Genomic DNA, 18566 nt, shown 5'->3' with positions numbered 1-18566 from the left:
TGTCAATGGATATCCGAATATTCGACATCCGATCCGCATCCGTATTCGAATTTTACAAAAATATCCAAAATTTCGAATATCGGATACGGATTCGGATATTCCTTATCGGATATCTGCTTATCGGATATCTAATATGGATATACTAATATTCGATCCGATAAATATCCGTATCCGATAAGTAATATAAAAAATAATAAATATATAAATTTATTCATAATAATATATAAAATTATGGTTGAGATTTATTATTTAAGTTTCGGATATATCCGATATCCGTTAATATTAACGGATTCGGATATTGATTTTTAATATCCGTCAGATAATTATCGGATACGGATATTGGGATTGCTTATCGGATTCGGATACGGATATTTCTATATCCGATCCGATAAGCTACCGTTTACAAGCCTATCTATCAGCAGGTCCGTGAAGTGTCCTCTTTTCAATCTCCTGCGGTATGCCTGTGATCTGAATGAAACTCACACCACTTGGTTAGTAGTAGGGGTGGGAATTTTTCCCATGAGCCCGAACCCGTCCACGGGCACCCGAACCCAACGAGGACCATGGACGCCCGCGCCCGTCTCGGACACAACCCGCCCCGCCCGCCAAGTTTTGGTGGACGGACATGGGTTAAAACCTCTACCTGCGCACCCGTTCATGCCCGCACCCACTTAACCCACCCAATGAGGACCAACCAAATTACATCAACTTTTTAGATTGATGAAGCCCAAAAGTCCATGTTGCTAGGACTAGTTGAGATGGTAAACAATATGTTTAAGGACAATCACACAAACCCAATGCCTTGCTATGCTATCGCCCAAGAGATTTCCTATTAGGTTACTGAAGTAGTCTTTGGGTTTGAGGGAGCAAAGAGTGGGATAAGTTTATATTATATCTCATGAGAATTCTTCATTAGTTTTTTATGTGAGATTAAATTCCTAAAAGCAACAACACAAGTAAGGTCTACTTTTAATCTCACATTGTCTTTAGAGTCACTAAAGGTGTTCGGAGACTTTACCAAAGGAGAAGAATAAGTGAGTTTTTCAAGTCATGGGATTACCCGCTACCCGTCCGCCCATACTCGAATTACCTGAGCTTCTTAATGGGTTTGGGCGGGTAATGGGCAAGGCGAATTTCAAAATTATCCGTCCAATTAACCTGCTTACCCTAATAGCCATTGAAGTTTGGTGTCCGACCCGCCCGACCCGATACTTCAAGTGCCCATGGACGGCCGTACCCGCCCAATTCCCACCCCTGGTTAGTAGGGCCTATCAATTGAACCGAATTTAGAAACTCAAAATTGTATTTAAATTGGTGGGATTAGAGCATCTCCAATGGGACACTCTAACAAACACTCTATAAATCCTAATTGTCAAGTGTCAATAGAGACTCTCTTTCCTAAATGTCAATATAGAGACACTCTAATTTTTGTTGGTCTTCAATGGAGATCTCTAAAGTCTCTGCACTTAATACACATATCCATATTCAATCCAATAAATAAAAAGTAATTGAAAAGCAAGGTTTTCTATTGGTTGGAATTTTAAAGTAACACTTAGAGAGTCTCAAGTAGACACTCTCATTTTAGAGTTTCTCTCTCTAGACACTCTATAATAAATGTGTCCATCTCATATTAAAGTGTCTAACAAAGTGTTCCATTGGAGATAGGTTTTTAACAAAAACTCCCAAAAATCAAATGTGGCACTCTAAGTGTTAGAGATTGAGTGCCCCATTGGAGATGCTCTTATGGACAGCAACTACTTCTTCAGACCACCACCATCTTCTTTCTCAGGGGGGGGATTACAGAGATCGTCACCATCATTACTTTCATTAACGGCTGAATGACAATCTTGAAACACCAAACGGGGAGGAGGAACGTAAGGAGCAGAATAGTAAGAGGAAAAGGTAACCTACTTCCTCATCATTCTAGATTTCTATGATGGGGTTTTTATTGATTTTAGAACTCAAGATACCCTAATGTGTTAGGGTATAGTTGTATTTATAGAGAGAGTAAGAACCAATATAATTACAAGAGTAACCTTATCAAAAAGCAAATATACAATCCTATACATTTATACTAATACCCCCCCTCAAGCCGAATGCCCAGGAACTAATGAGAGCTTGAACTTGAGTTCTTCAAAACGTGATGTAGTAAGCCCTTTGGTGAACACATCCGCAATCTGAGAATCACCTGGTATGAATTGGACTTTAAGAGTGCCAGCCTTTACTTGTTCACGGACAAAGTGGAAGTCAATAGCCACGTGTTTTGTTCTTGAGTGCAATATTGGATTGACCGAAAGATATGTTGTGCTGAGATTGTCACAATGAATAATAGGGGGAGTGCCTTTATCAAGGCCCAACTCTTTCAAAAGATTACGTAACCATAGCACCTCTGTGGAGGCTAAAGCCACCGCCCGAAATTCTGCCTCTGTTGATGATCGGGCCACGGTGGGCTGAGTCTTGGAGGCCCACGCAATTAGATTTGGTCCAAGATATACACAATACCCAGAGGTCGACCGGCGATCATCAGGTGAACCCGCCCAGTCAGCATCCGAATACCCAATCAAGGGTAGTGATGTGGCACATCGAAAGATTAGACCATGTGTGAGGGTGCCTTTTAGGTATCTAAGGATGCGTTTGGCTGCCATTAAGTGAACAGAACAAGGTTTTGCCATAAACTTAGACACTTGATTAACGGAATAGGCAATGTCCGGTCGAGTGAGGGTTAGGTACTGAAGGGCTCCCACTAGACTTCAAAAAGGTTGTGGATCAGGCAATGGAGTCCCATCTAATTTGGACAACTTAGAACCAGTGAGAACAGGGGTTGAAACTGGTTTTGAATTTGATAAACCAAACCTCTCTAATAATTCCATTGAGTATTTTGTTTGTGTGAGAATCATAGAATCAGAAGTCCTACTGGCTTCCATGCCTAAGAAGTAAGACAAGGGTCCAAGATCCGACATTTCAAATTGGGTTTTCAACCAGGTGATAAAATTATTAAGTAAAGAAGAAGAAGAAGAGGTGACAATAATGTCATCCACATAAAGTAACAGGATGATTATGTCTTTAGAGAAGTGAAAGTGAAATATGGAGGGGTCGGAGATGGATTGACTAAAACCATACTGTAACAAACTTGTACTGAAACGAGAATGCCATGCTCGAGGGGCCTGTTTTAGGCCATAAATGGCCTTGTTCAACTTGCAGACATGATGAGGATGAGAGGGACTTTCAAACCCTTTGGGTTGACTCATATAAACAAGTTCGGCTAAATCACCATTTAAAAAGGCATTTTTAACATCTAATTGTTGAATTTGCCAATTACTTGAAATTGCAATTGAAAGAACTGGTCTAATCGTGGCTGGGCAAACGACAGGACTGTAGGTTTCATCGTAGTCAACCCCATGCTCTTGATTGTAACCCCTGGCTACTAATCTAGCCTTGTAGCGTTGAATTGATCCGTCTGCCTTTTGTTTAACTTTGTAAATCCACTTGCAGCCAACTATGTTACAATTCGATGGAGGTGGAACCAATGTCCATGTATTGTTCTTCAGTAGAGCTTTCATTTCCTCAGACATAGCTATTTTCCAATGATCAAATTTCGATGCTTGAATGTAGGTTGAAGGTTCATAAAGGGTAGATGTACTAGTAGAAGACGAAGAAACATCTGTATGTGTAGTAAGAAGAACCCTAGGTTTCCTTGTGCCATCACGAGTCCTAGTTATCATCGGGTGTGTAGAAGATGAGGAGGGTGGAATTGAAGGAGGTAGATTAGAATGAGAAATGGGAGAGGAGGGACCAGGTAAATCAGCAGTGGGGTTCGAAATTGAAAAATTAGGGTTTGGTGAAGAGGGGTTTTGCGCCATCTGGCGGTTGGTGGGAGACATGGTGTCAGTAGGAGTGGGGGACATGTGGTCAGACTCTGTGGTGTTGGTGGAGGAAACGGGACGAGTGGGAACAGGACTAGGTGGCAGAGTGGTGGGAGAATTAATTTGTGACGACCGTTGTGGTCGGGGACCACGCTGTACCACCATGGAAGGACCAGCTGGCAGGATAGGTGAAGGACCACCCGGGTGAGGATTAGATGGACGGTTGAGATTAAAAGGTGTAGGTCGTATAGGATCAACGCTCCAGATTAAAGAGACGTTGGAGTTTGAAAGAGGGATTTGTTCCTCTTTCTTCGAAGTTTGGCTGAAGGGAAACAGAGCTTCGTCAAAAAGAACATGACGAGAGATGTATACTCGAGAGGAAGCCTCATCCAGACATTTATATCCCTTGTAATTAGGGCTGTAGCCCAGAAAGATACAAGGTTTGGATTTAAGATCCAATTTTGAAGATCGATAAGGAGATAGCAATGGGTAACATCTACAACCGAAAATTCGAAGATCATTGTAGTTTGGTTTGATGTTTAGAAGTTTTTTAAAGGGGGAGACGCCATTTGTGGTCGAACTAGGAAGACGATTTATAGTATAGATTACGGTTTGAAAGGCATCTGGCCAAAAAGAGTTGGGAACAGAAGCTTGATGAAGAAGGGTAATGGCTGTTTCAACAAGGTGACGTATTTTTCGCTCAGCTACCCCATTCTGTTGAGGGGTATGTGGACATGAGCGTCGATGATGAATGCCATTAGCAATAAGAAAGTTGGTAAACTCAGTATTAACATATTCTCCCCCACCATCAGATTGAAAAGCTTTGATGGAAGTGCCAAATTGATTTTCAACAAAGAGTTTGAAATTTTTAAAATGTGTTAGCACTTCTGATTTGTTCTTTAAGAAATACAACCAGGTGAATCGAGTGAAGTCATCAATAAGGAGAAGGACATATCTATGTCCAGAAGAAGAAGTAATGGGAGAAGGACCCCAGAGATCCGAGTGAATCAACTCATTAGGTCTAGTAGAAGAATGAATAACAGGTGTAAAAGGTAGACGATGATGTTTGCCCATAATGCAACTATTACATTTAAATGATTTCATTACAGACTTCTTTAAAGATAAACAATTGTTCTGAACAACTAAATTAAAAATGTTCAAGTGGGGGTGAGCTAATCGGCGGTGCCAAACTTCAGATGTAGCTGAGGGAGAAGAAGCTAAAGGAGAAGCAAGTAGAGATAGTGGAGCTTTATCCGAGTTGGCTTTGTTGGGTGAGAGTTGAAAGAGACCATTGCTAATTGTTCCTATTAGGAGTATCCTCCTTGTTGGGATGTCCTGAACATAGAAGCCAGATCGATGAAACACAACAAGGCAGTTAAAATCACGAAGGAGATGTGAAACAGAGATGAGATTTTTCTTGAAGGAAGGAACTAATAGGACATTATTGAGAGTAAAATTAGAAGAGGGTAGAAGGATATTTGATATACCTGATACTGGAGCAACACTACCAGTACCCACCATCACATGAGCAGGATGATTGATCTCAGATCGAGAAGATGTAGATGCAACATCAGATGATATATGCATTGAGGCCCCTGAATCAACATACCAGTTAGGGTCAGAAGGAACCGAGTCTAAACCCATGGCAGAGAAGGATTGAGCTACTTCATTGAACTGTGGAAGACTATAGCACTGTCGAGCTGAATGACCCATCTTCCCACAATATTGACAAATCAATGGTGGAGAGGGAGGAGGACCAAGAACAGAGGAATAATTTCGTTGATAACCACCTCTGTTCGAGTTGTATCCTCGAGAAGAACCCCTGTAACCTCCACGAGAGGAGCGACCCCTGTTTCCTCGATGAGGAGTGAAAGAATTTGATCTAGGAAGTGAGGGGGATTGAGAAATAAGAGTTGCTGGTTGGATATTTTGAGAGCTCAGTAGTTCTTTTCGAAACTCATGAGTGAGTAATAAGGAGTGGAGCTCAGATGAAGAAGGTGGGGTGAAACGTGTGGTAATGGAGGTGACAAAACCCTCATATTCTGGACCAAGACCAGACAAAATGACTAACACCAGCTCAGAATCAACAACTGGGTGTCCAACAGCAGCAAGAGAATCAGAGATGGATTTGAGACGAAGAAGATAATCATTCACAGATAAGGAACCTTTCTTAGTTGTTTGAAGTTGAAGTTTCAAATTCATGAGTCTTGCTGAGTTAATGGAAGAAAAATTGCTAGCAAGAGAATCCCATACAGCCTTAGAAGAAGTAAGGCCAAGAACCTGACTTAGAACAGGCTCTGTAAGGGTAGCATTTATCCAAGATAATAGCATCTGGTCAATGCGATACCAGTAAAGATAGTCAGGATTAGTGTGTGAAGCAGAGGAGGATTCAGGAGAAGAAGATGGGAGAAATTCAGGAGGAACTGGGAAGGAGCCATCAACAAATTTGAATAGGTCTTGAGAATGAAGGATGGGAAGTAGCTGACTCTTCCATAAGAGATATTTCGAATTATCAAGTCTAATGGAGACAAGATGAGCAATGTTAGAGAGATTAGGAAAGGAAGAGATAGATTGAATGAAAGAAGTTGAAGAAGGAGGTGGAGGAATAGAAGGAGCAGTGATTGTAGAGTCAGCCATGGAAGGAAAGAAGAGAAAGGTGACGGCACTGAAACCCAAGGAAAAAAAAATAATTACAGAGAAGCTCTTGATACCATATTGATTTTAGAACTCAAGATACCCTAATGTGTTAGGGTATAGTTGTATTTATAGAGAGAGTAAGAACCAATACAATTACAAGGGTAACCTTATCAAAAAGCAAATATACAATCCTATACATTTATACTAATAGTTTTATGTTATACTACTACTATTATCTTTCATGCACTTTTGTGAATAATAGACTTATTGGGTAGTAAGGGTTTAGATTGTTTTTCAATTTAGTCGAGTCTAGAGTTAATTTTTGTTTCAATTAGTAAGGGGTGGTAGTTTTTGTTAGAGAAAACCCTAATTTTGTATTTGAAAACCAGAACCACTGATCAATTCTCCAAAAAAAATGAATATGAGATGTGATTAATAATGTTCAATTGTTGCTAGTGTGTGTGTGTTCCAAACTTCTTGTTGATTGGTAACTCTATTCAACTAATTCCTAGCTTTTACTACTTAGAGCAAGTTTATTAATTTCTTTCAATCTCTCTTTGCAGATGACAATTGTATCATGTCAACAACAACAACCGGAATTGACAACCTTGACGACAATATTCTTGGTGAGATTAGAACACGACTACAGGCAAAATCTTTGGCTGAGTTGAAATATGTGAACAAAAAATGGTATAACTTGATCTCCGACCCTTTCTTTGTAAACAAACACACTCGTCTCCAAACCAGTCCTTGTAGTCTCTTTTGCGAAGATTCATATCCTGTGTGTATCAGACAACTATATCTTGATCGCTCCAATCTCCTTAGTGAACCTATCGTAACTTTTGGTAAAGAGTGTAACTCAGCAACCATTCATGCTAGTTATCATGGCCTTCTCTTGGTTAAGCTTAAAAGGACATCAGTCATTGATTGGTTCTCGTGCATATCAATGTTGTGCATTCTTAACCCTTTAACCAAGAAAAAAAAACTTATTCCATATCCTTACAACGGTGAATCTTGTACATTTGGGTTAGTCTTTGGCCCGACATCTGCATCCTCTCCGTATTACTATGATCAATACAGTGTTGTTTACTTGGTAAACTCAAAGGCGGCTTTAGAGTTTAAGATTTTCATGCCGGAGAAAAAGCATTGGAGAGATTGCAACAAGTCTACAAGGATAAGCATCGGTAATGGCTTGGAAGAGGACAAAATAACTCGTATTTCTGTTTGCTTCCGAGGGATTATACATTGGTTAACTACCGAGGGATATATTATTGCATTTAATTTGGATAAAGAAGAGAGTAGGATGATTACAATACCAAAGAGTGTATTTGAAATGGTGGGAGGTAAAGTTAGGAATTGGTGGCTTTCTACTGCTTGGAGTTGTAGAAGATGAAGTTAATCTAGTTGTGATTACCCCAAAACATGAAATAGTGACTTGGGTACTTCGTGATTATGGGAACAACATGTGGGAAATTAAGAGGAAGGATGTGATAAAAACTAAGAGTAATGATGAAGTTCATATTCAACCCATGTTTTCTGATGGTGAGAGATTTTTATTAAATTTGACGTCTAGAAATTCGAAAAGACATCGGCATCCCTGTGATTGGCAAGAATACAATGTCCAAACGGGTGTTTTAAGATCTCTATGTTCTGATTCCCCCGAATTTTGTACTCCTAATATAAGCACTCTCATTGATGTTTAGAGCATCAACCAAAGTTTGATTAGGATACTATTATGAAATTTGAGTATTTACTTTTGGTCTGCGTATTTATGGTACTGAGATGTATTATGAAGTACATAAATTCAAAGGGAAGATTAGAGCAGCGTTTCAATTTCTTATAGATAGAGAAAGTGATGTTAAGGGTTGTCTTGATTGAAACTTGTATTCGATTAATGCTTTTGAATTATATTCTGGGAGATAAAGTTATATTTCATGGTTTTGTTTCCATTTAATCTATTGAAAGTTCTCTCTCTCAGTTACTGCACAAATTCGAACAAAAAAAAATTATCCCTCAAATAGATTCTCCCAACAAGGTCCCTTTCATGACCTCTCTAGGGATGTTCCTAGATTGCATTTTGTATATTCACCAAAATAATCAATTTAGAGCTCCCGAATTGAGAGTGTGTAGGGTTCGACTTATTTAAAGTCTATTTGAGAAAGAGAGAAAAATAAAGTTTGTGATTTTAGAGTTTAGGCGATAGGGAACTGAACGTGAAAAAAAAATATATATATGTGTGTCTGGCGCCCTTTCGAATTCAAAACTGGTTTTGTAACCAAAACAGATTCGAACACACCAAGTGGGAGGGTTTACTTTTGAGGGCGGAGTCTTTTAACTAGATTTCAAAGACTGGGAGACATTTTTAACCCGGAGGAGCTATAACAGTAAGGAACATGTTATATAGACTATCGTTGTTACCCGATACACTACCATTATTCAAGCTCCCACTTAGATCCATTTTTACCCGAACACACTCGCTTCTCCTACGTATGATTTGTGATGTATGACTTACTGAGCTTACCTTGAAGGAGGTGATGTGATGCCTTTTTACAGGCCGAATTAGGGTTTCTCCTGTTGAGTTTAAGATAAATTGAAGTTCATATGTTTAAAGATAGTCCTGCCAAGGTGATAGATCTTCAGAGAGATATTTCCTCCTTTGAGACTCTTGAATTCCAGACTTGCTTAAACACTTAAGATCTGTTGCCGACTAAGATCTTTAAGGAGATTCTAGGATTGAACTGGTAAGCTTGACACGCTTCAGTTGTTGGGCAAATCGATTTGAGCCAATCTGTTCGTGGTTTGGTTCGATTACCAAACCAAACTATACCTGAATGGTTTGATTCGGTTGAATAACTGAACCACGAAGTTACACTTCAACAAGAAAATTTAATTTTACAAGATGAGAATTTCTTAATCATAATATGCTTCTTTCTTGGGTTTTCTAGAAGATCCAGAAGACTTGAACGACACCATTTGTTGTTTCCATGCAAAACAATGTTCACACTTTTGTAATTGCAAACTAGAAATACCTGTGATGCCGTCCCTTTTGGATAACACAGACAATCCTTTCTCACTGATGTGTGACCGAGTTTCTTATGCCATAACTCCATGGCATCATCATTATCCACTGCATTAACAACATCCATGGAGACCTTAGCTTTCATCCACTATAAAGATGAAAACTTATCACCTCGAGCCACAACCTTAGAACCCCGTGAAAGTTTCCACTTACCCCCTCCGAATAAACTATAGAAACCCTCATCATCAAGTCTCCCTGTAGAAATCAAATTCAATCGAATGTCTGGGACATGGTTAACTCCTTTAAGAAACAACCTAGTACCAATACTAGTCTCCAAGCAAATATCGCCAATGCCAGCAACCTGAGCTAAACCATCATTACCCATCTTCACAGAACCATAACTACCCGAAGTATAAGAATAGAACAAATCTCGTTGCAATGTAGCATGAGTAGTCGCTCCACTATCAATAACCCAACTGGATTCATGACATGCGACATTAATAGCATCACTCTCATAGAGACTAAGAAACTCATCTTAAGTAACAACCACTCTCTCTTCACTATCTTCTTGCTTCTTTCCTTGCTTACTTTCTTTCTGTAACAACCAACAATTCTTCTTTACGTGTCATTTATTATGACAATAATGACACTCCATATTAGCAAATTTATTAGTTTTGCTCCTGTTTTTGTTCTTCTTGGACTCTCTATGTGATCTTCTCCCCACGACTCAGTAACCAGCACATCTCAATGCGAAGAAATAGGATTTGACTGCCTCCTAGTTTCCTCGTTCAAGACATTGTTCTTCACGAAGTCCATTGAGTTAGCTCCTTGGGAAGTGGAGTTACAAAGAAACATTATGAGCACCTCTCAAGAATTGGTAATGTACCAAGAAGCCATAAACCGTAAATCTCGTCATCAAAGTTTGTACTCATGTCAGATAGTTTATTGAGTAACCCCTGGAACACATTCAAGTGATCAGTCATGGGAGTTCCCTCTCGATATCTCCACTCGAGCAATTTTTTCATCGTATACATGTTATTATTTTATGTCTTCCGAGCAAGTAACTGCTCCAGCTTTAACCACAAAGAACGAGCATTAGTCTCATTCTAAATATGATGCAACACATTATCATCTACCCATTGCCTCATCAAACCACACACTTGGTGATGTAGCAATGTCCACTGATCATCAGTCTTCTCATCGGATTTCTTCTCATAAAACAGCAGAACGTGAAATTCCTTCACAAAGAGCAAGTCTTCCATCTTACCCTTCCATAGATGATAATTAACACCATTCAAACTTATCATTCTACCCATATTTTCCATCACTAACACAAACAAACCAGTAACCAAAGTTATCAATATCCAAAGAACACTCTAACCTAGAGCTCTGATACCACTTGTTCGGAAAACGGGCGCTTCGGCGCAGCGAAAATATAAGTTTCCTCCTTTGTGTTAGTTACGAAGATAGTATGAAGAATAATGGGAGTAATAGACAAAGAACTGATAGTAAATAAGAGATCGATTTTAACGTGGAAAACATCCTCAATGTGAGAAGTAAAAAACCACAGGATTAGTAGTCCAACCAAATCAACTATAATAAGCAATTGAGTTACAGACTACGCCCTCCTTGTTCAAAGAACAAAACCCGAGATTTAGACTCCAAAAGGAATAAATCTCAAACACGAAGAAACCCTCACAAGAAAGAACAAAAACAGCCCAGAAATATGCAGTCCAAAACGACCCTAAATTTACTAGGATTCCGGCCACCAAATATCAATCACACAGTACAAATACTATATGAACAAATCAGGAATACCTCTGAAAAAATTCAGCTTAGTCGGAAAGGATCTCACCGTCGGATTTTCCGAACAACGAAGACTGCGCGTGCTGAAAAAGTTCATCCCCTTCTTCTCGGCAACCTGTTTCTCTCTCCTCTCTTCTCTTGTGCGTTTCTAATTGTGCTCGCTTCCTTCGAATTAAGATTAAGGTAGTATTTTTAAACTTTTCCTTAACCCTAATTCCACCGACCTAAGTCAACGACCGTATAGACCTCCACTTGGGCCCGGATTCGGTTTACTAGACCGAACCCAACTAGGTTTCCCCACTAGGAGGAAAACCCAACAGTAAGGAACCCCAGATTTTTCATTCGTTCGTCCGTATCTTGAACTCCATCAATTCCTCGACGAATGATTATAGAACTAATGTAGTAGCCTTTATCAGGATCCTCCGTCCAAACACTAGAGGCTGGTTCGGTCGAAAATAATGGGGGCTCGCCAATTTTGCCGACTAAAAGTCAATTAATAATGGCACCTTCCCAGCCAACAAGAGTCACTATCCGTCACCACCATTTCAACCACCATTAAGGTCTTTGATCGAGTAAAATCCCATAATGCGGGAAACTTTGACGCCCTATACCACAATATCGTAGTGCTATAAAGATGCCAGTGTTGGAGTGGTTATGCATATATTGTGGTCAGTGCGAAGATGAGCAAAATAAATGTCGGTCGAAATCAGATCTTACACTAAAAATAAAACAAACTGAAAATATGATTTATTGAAGAAAATATGAGAAATAGATAGTAAGAACAGAAAAACAAGATGCAGCAGAAACACCAGACTTGAACAATGTATACAAAGCTCTTCTCATTAACTCTTTGAAAGATAGAGACATAGATCTAGAGCCAAGGAGAATTATGGATAGGAGTTACTACTGCCTTGACTTGAAGATACTTGTCTAGAGCTTCAATTCCTAAATCTCTTCCAAAACCACTCATCTTGTATCCACCATAAGGACAATCTCTGTCAAAAGCAAAGTAACAGTTTACCCATATAACACCTGCTCGTATCGATCTTGATACTGTGTTTACTACATTTAAATTGTTTGAAACTATTCCCGCAGCTAGACCGTATCTTGTTTTGTTAGCTCTCTCGATTGCCTCCTCGACCGTCCTACAATTTCATATTACAATATAGTATTATTTGATCACGAAGGATTTGTGTAGTAGGTAAAGAAGCTCACATCGACAAGTTCTAAAGATTCAAGGTACATATGAACTTACTTGAACTTCATGAGAGACATTACAGGTCCAAATATTTCATCTTTCGCAATTAGCATATCCTCCTGAGGAAGTAGTTGGAAATTTTGGAAAGGAAGGCTAATGTTAGGTCAATATACATTGGACATAACAAATGGATAGATCTAGTGAAGTTTGAGTGGTCAACTTGAAGACAAGCATGAAAAATGGGTAAATGTAGAATGCAATAGTTTACCTTAACATCGGTAAAAATTGTGGGTTCAATGTAGTATCCCTTCTCACCAACCGATTTACCACCGGTTAACAAGGTGGCTCCTTCGCTCTTTCCATGTTCGATATATGAAAGAATTTTCTCAAATTGCTTCTTGTCTACCTGTACCAAACAAAGTGTGGACATGATATGGGGAAGGTTAGAACACAATTAGACACTTCATACACTAATCTAATACAAATCAAAATGGCATGGTGAGAGCTCATAAAAGATAATGTGCTTGAGAATGCAATACACTTGTGATGAACCCCATATATGATTTTTTTTTTTCCCGTTTCATTTGTTCACTCAATTGCGTACCCAACACAAAAACGGTATCATTACGACTGTAAAGTCCGGTTATATGGAAATGAAACTTAGATAAGAAAGAGAGGAGATTTACCTGGGGTCCTTGTTGAGTTAGAGGATCAAAAGGGTCCCCAACCACCCAAGTTTTTGCCTTTTCACTTGCTTTCTTTACAAATGCATCATAGATCCCTTCCTGAACATAAACTCTGGAACTAGCTACACAAATTTCTCCCTGCCAATCAATCAGATAACCTGAGTTATATTCTTGAACATCTGTGCAGAATAAGTAACAATTTTGGTTATGATTACTTTACCTTGTTAAATAAGATACCTAATAGTGCAAGATCAACAGCCTTATCCAAATCCGCATCATCGAATATTATAAGTGGCGATTTTCCACCCAATTCTAGTGTTATGGCCTTTAGATTGCTTGTTGCTGCAGCCTGCATCACTATTCTACCAACTTCTGAGGATCCTGTAAAACTGACCTGAGAACAACTACGCAAATTAGTAGAAAATCTAACAAAAATCAAGGGGAGAAAGGGAGAGAGAGTTACTTTGTCAATGTCCATATGAGAGCTGACAGCAGCACCAGCAGTGGATCCAAAACCAGTAACAACATTGAGAACTCCATCAGGGATACCAGCCTAATTGAGATAGATGGAAGAAGACACAACAATTTATTGTCAAGTAAGAGTGTAGTCTAAAACTAACATGCTTGAAATGATTGTCTTCGATATACGTTTTGGAAGAATTACTTAAGTCTAGTGATGTAAATCAGAAAGAGGTAAAATATATGTCGGGGAATTCGAGATTACCAGCTTTGATAGATGAGCATAATAAAGAGCAGAAAGAGGTGTTTGTTCTGCTGGCTTGACTATCATGGTGCATCCAGCAGCTAAGGCAGGAGCAACTTTCATGAAAAACATGGAAGAAGGAAAGTTCCATGGAATGATATGTCCCACAACACCAAAGGGCTCAAGCAATGTATACCCTTGCATCTGCTGCGACAATTTTAACGTCTTTCCATGGATTTTATCAGCAGCACCAGCGTAGTAACGTAACATATTTGCCGCTTGTGGAATGTCTAAGATCTTACCAAGACTGAATAGTTTCCCACCATTTATACTATCAAGATAAGCCAATTCTTCTACATTTTCATCAATTAAATCTGCAAATTTATTCAGTATTCTTCCTCTTTCCTAATATTTTCAAGGAAAGAAGAGAATGTGTAAGTAGTTGAAACTAAAGATTATGGTAAAGAAAACAGTTTTACAATTTATGGGTTTCACATACAGGTAGTTCCGTAATGATACACATATCATCTGTAAAATCCTGCTATAATATGGTTGTACGACGTGATCTATGCACAGAAAATTTTGAGGCGCGATACGAATTATTGGAACTACAATAAAAAAAATTCAGTTGTTTGTGGGGACTTGTAAGTAAAATGTACTTCATGGTTTGTGATTTAGAAAAGATGAAACACACTTTTAATGAGGATATCTAAACAGATATGAACCCCCAAAACTAGTGCATTTAACAGCATTCAGCAGAAAGTTAATTGCACTTCCAACATGCTTGGGTTTTGAATTTCCAGCCCAGGCCAAAATGCCTGTGGGCCGGCCTAGCTCAACTGGACTTTGATCCAGGTTGGACCCAAGCGCGGAACACACTGAGACATATGGAAAACAGACCGGGACTAGCCCGACATATCGGTTTGGTGTGCTGGGTCAGGTCAACCAATGGCCCACCTTTAACCCAGCCTGATTGTCATCCATAAGCTTGACATTTCAATAGGTATGGATATAGTAATCATTTTCACAGTGCAAATCAAATTCATGAAGATTTCCCTAGAAAAGTAAAAGTAGGTTGCAATGCGTTTCACCAGTTTATATTGATGGACTACCAAACAAAAAGTTAAACAATTCAAGAAAAAAAAAACTTACGGAAATTATTGATGCACCAGAAGAAAATTATTTAATCTATTTCACGAAAAATTTACAACTATGGAGTATTTGTTTTGGTAATTGATATATCATCCTTTTCATTAAGGCATAGTGTTCGTTTTATCTTCATGTCACATTTGAATTTTGACTTGATGACCAATGAGAATTAAATAATGAGAAAAAACAAACACCACCTTATTGATAATAGTTATTATAATTGGACATAAAGAACAAATAATTTGGGTTTTATGATCAGCCCAAAAGACTTGGGGCATGAGTAAGAGAGAGAGAGAGAGATAGAGCTTACAAAGCCAGACATGCGAGGCCAGTTGCCATGGTCAAAAGCTTGACGAGCAGCTTTAACAGCTAAATCAACATCTTCTTTATCTCCCTCAGCAACTCTTGTTATCAAATCCCCTGTTCTTGGATCTATTGTCTCAAATGTTTTACCTGTTCAATTCAAAACATTTGACATAATTAATTATTATTATTATAATTATATTATGTAATTATTTAGTACAGCTTCTTACGTCCATAGAAATGAAATAATGATTGAAAGCATCTTATCTTAAAATAAATAATGCAGAAATGGAGGTAAACTGTCACTATATGAATTATTTCTCTACTTATTTAATATTTTATACGAAAATAATAAACATGAATACATGACCCACTCAAAATATGTTAAAAACAATGGTTTACTCAATCATATAAATGGTCTCTATATATCACCTTTTTATGGAAAAGCACACGTTAAAAGTGTTGTTAGCCTCTAGTGGTGGAGATATACCAAGGTCAATCTCTTTTGACCAAAAACATCTGTGGGCACCCGCTGAAATTGTTGTCTACAGATCGACCCATCTGTAATTTTGAGCAAAGGTTCGGACTCGAACCAGTCCGATAGGGTTCGGATGGACCAGGACCAACCCGTGATTAGGGTTCTGGGAGTATTTTTAATGGTGGTATTGGATCAAGGTTCTTTCTCTCTCTGACGACTCATCACAGATCAAGAGGTTTGAAATCAAAGTTCTTCCTATAATAGTTTTACTTTCTTTCTCTCTCTAAAACAAAGTTCTTTATCTCTCTAACTCCTCATTGTTGATCTATGATGATGGGTTTCTGAAACAAAGTTTCTTTTCATGATAAAGTGTTGATTTTGATTCGAAAAGGAAAAAAGATGAAGAAGAAGAAAGAGAGGAAGGAGAAGAACAAGAACAAGAACAAGAACAAAGAGAACGAAGAAAAAGAAACAGGGGTCGTGCAGCAAAAGGAGTTGGGCGGCTGCCTCCCTAGTAGGCAGAGGCCGGGGGCTAACAACAAGCCCCAAAGGTCTTGAGATTGTGTCCATATTGAAAGAAAGAAAGAAATAAAATATGAATATAAAAAAAATATATAGTATTTTGATTTAACAAATAGTTCACATAACTTTCTACTATATTATTGGGCAAAAAATTCAACAAGATCAAAACTTTTCACTTTTTCCACAATAAAAGTTGAAGCCTAAAAGCATGTTTGCACGATTGGGCGCATAAACAATATCTTGAAAATGACTTCATTAATGTCTTGACCCAAATGTTGATTTTCCATCAAAAAAAAAGAAGAAAAATTAGTAAAAGGAATTTTGATCATAAACATTGTCTCCTTGATGATTTATGAGTGTAAATGAGGTGTAAGAAATATAAACAAAACTCACACCCACTATTGTGGCAGAATTATCATATCTCTCATTCTGTGTTAGAATTTTATTTTGTGTTAGCCCATCTTTATACTTCACAAACTCCCCTTCTAATTTGCCCTAAAACCTTAAGGTGGGCGCCTTTAAAACTCCCCAATCGTCCTTGATTACTTCTCTTAGACACAAAATTTCACGATATCCGACGATCAAAAACTAATTAGAAGATTTTTTTTTTTTTGATGAGAACTAATTAGAAGATTAATACTAATAGATTATCATCTCCGATTCAGAAGTCAATATCATCAAAAGATTTCAATCTAAGATGAACCGAAATCCCACTAAAATCTTTAGAGAGAGAGAGTTAAACTCAATAAGAGAGACAGTGAGAAAAGGGCTGAAGATCGTACCTGAAACAGAATCGACGAATTCTCCATTGATGAATAGCTTAGTGAACTTAATTTTCGATGTATTGATAAGATTCTCAACTGATTTACTACCGTTGGATATAGTCGCCATCTTTCTTTCTTTTTTCTCTCTCTAGATTGTGTTTTCAGTTTATCTCTCTAAAACAAAGAAATTTGGAATGGTGGTATTTTAGTCTCAGAGCTTAGGGGGGGTTTTATCTTGAACAAGAAGAAGATAAGAAACGACAATTTTATTTTGTCTTGATATATAAATTCAACGGACCATAATATTAGTATTAGATCCGTCTGGATTAACAGTAATAGTATTATAGTAGGTCAATTTATTTCTAGCGGAAGTTTGGGCATTGACAAATCTCAATCGTATTCACAAAATCTTCTATTTAGCACGTAATCAACTTTATTTTTATATTTTATTTTTTGTGGTGGTTGAAGTGTTTTGGTGGTGGTGGCCGTTTAAATATGGTGGTGGTGATGGAAATACGACTGTGGTGAAGGTAAAATGGTGGTGCAAGTGTGGTGACAGGTGAGTTTTTTTTTCTTTGTGAAGTCGTGTCTAAAAAAAAATTCAAAGATGAAATTCTTATACATGGTAAATTAAGGAAGGTTGTTTTCTAAATGACCCCCTTATTTTATGACTAGCTTCCCGCGTAGCTCCCTACTATATCGAAAATATCCAGATGATCCATTTTTCTGTTGCCGTCACATGTTCGTTAAATTATTTTTCTCCCCCAAAACTACCCTTCCACGACACCGCGTTGTCATCTCTCTCGACACCTCATTATCTTCTCCGATGCGGTTATTGATCGGCCGACGACCTTTATTATACTTAAAAAAAATTGTTTTTTTCTCTTTCTCTCTCTCCAATAAAGTTTGTGTTTCCCCAAACATTAGATCTAGTTTAGGGAGAACCCAAACCAGATATGTTGAAGAAGCTTACTGTTGAAGTTTCAATAACATTCGTTGAAGGTTCGAATGAACTATTGAAGTTTCACGTTGAACCTTAAGGTCTGGTTTGGGAAAATCAGTGTGGGTTTCCCCAAACCATAGTGGAGAGCGAGAGAGAGAGAGAGAGAGAAAAATAATGAAAACCCAAATTTTTTTAAGTATGAAGGTCGGTCGACGATCTTATTGAAGAAGATGATGAGGTGGCGAGAGGGATGACGTGACAGAGAGATGTGATGAGATGGAGGAGAGAGAGGTTTACAACGCGGAAGGGTAGTTTTGGGAGAGGGAAAAAGAATTTAACGGACATGTGACGGTAACGAAAAAAATGGGACCGTCTGAGTATTTTCGATAAAGTAGGGGACTACGCGGGAAGCTGGTCGTAAAGTAGGGGGTGATTTGACAAATAACCTTTTAAATAACTTGACTTTAAATTAAAAGCAAAACATTGAAAGTTCAA

At 38.3% G+C, this 18566-nt stretch overlaps 1 protein-coding gene and 1 long non-coding RNA gene across 2 annotated transcripts; one reads left to right on the top strand and one right to left on the bottom strand.

The window, feature by feature from the left end:
- Positions 1-1277: 1277 nt before the first annotated feature.
- On the top strand, positions 1278-8454 carry LOC147538993 (uncharacterized). Its single transcript, XR_015225049.1, has 3 exons — positions 1278-1314; positions 1736-1902; positions 7064-8454. It is a non-coding gene; the product is annotated as an uncharacterized LOC147538993 (long non-coding RNA).
- Positions 8455-12050: 3596 nt separating this feature from the next.
- Positions 12051-17571, bottom strand: LOC147538992 (aldehyde dehydrogenase family 2 member C4-like). Its single transcript, XM_086639873.1, has 9 exons — positions 17147-17571; positions 15372-15514; positions 13934-14317; positions 13673-13762; positions 13430-13603; positions 13210-13347; positions 12792-12929; positions 12581-12642; positions 12051-12470 (listed from the first exon to the last, which is right to left on the bottom strand). Exons 1-9 carry the CDS (start codon positions 17253-17255, stop codon positions 12197-12199), a joined length of 1512 nt encoding a protein of 503 aa, XP_086495999.1. The 5' UTR covers positions 17256-17571; the 3' UTR covers positions 12051-12196.
- Positions 17572-18566: the final 995 nt, after the last annotated feature.

Source organism: Eschscholzia californica, unplaced genomic scaffold (genome assembly GCF_041429995.1).
Source record: "Eschscholzia californica isolate CP2 unplaced genomic scaffold, dmEscCali1.0.p SCAF_5, whole genome shotgun sequence".
Taxonomy (NCBI): domain Eukaryota; kingdom Viridiplantae; phylum Streptophyta; class Magnoliopsida; order Ranunculales; family Papaveraceae; genus Eschscholzia; species Eschscholzia californica.
Note: the sequence above shows the minus strand (reverse complement) of the source record. Positions and strands in the feature narration are given on the sequence as shown.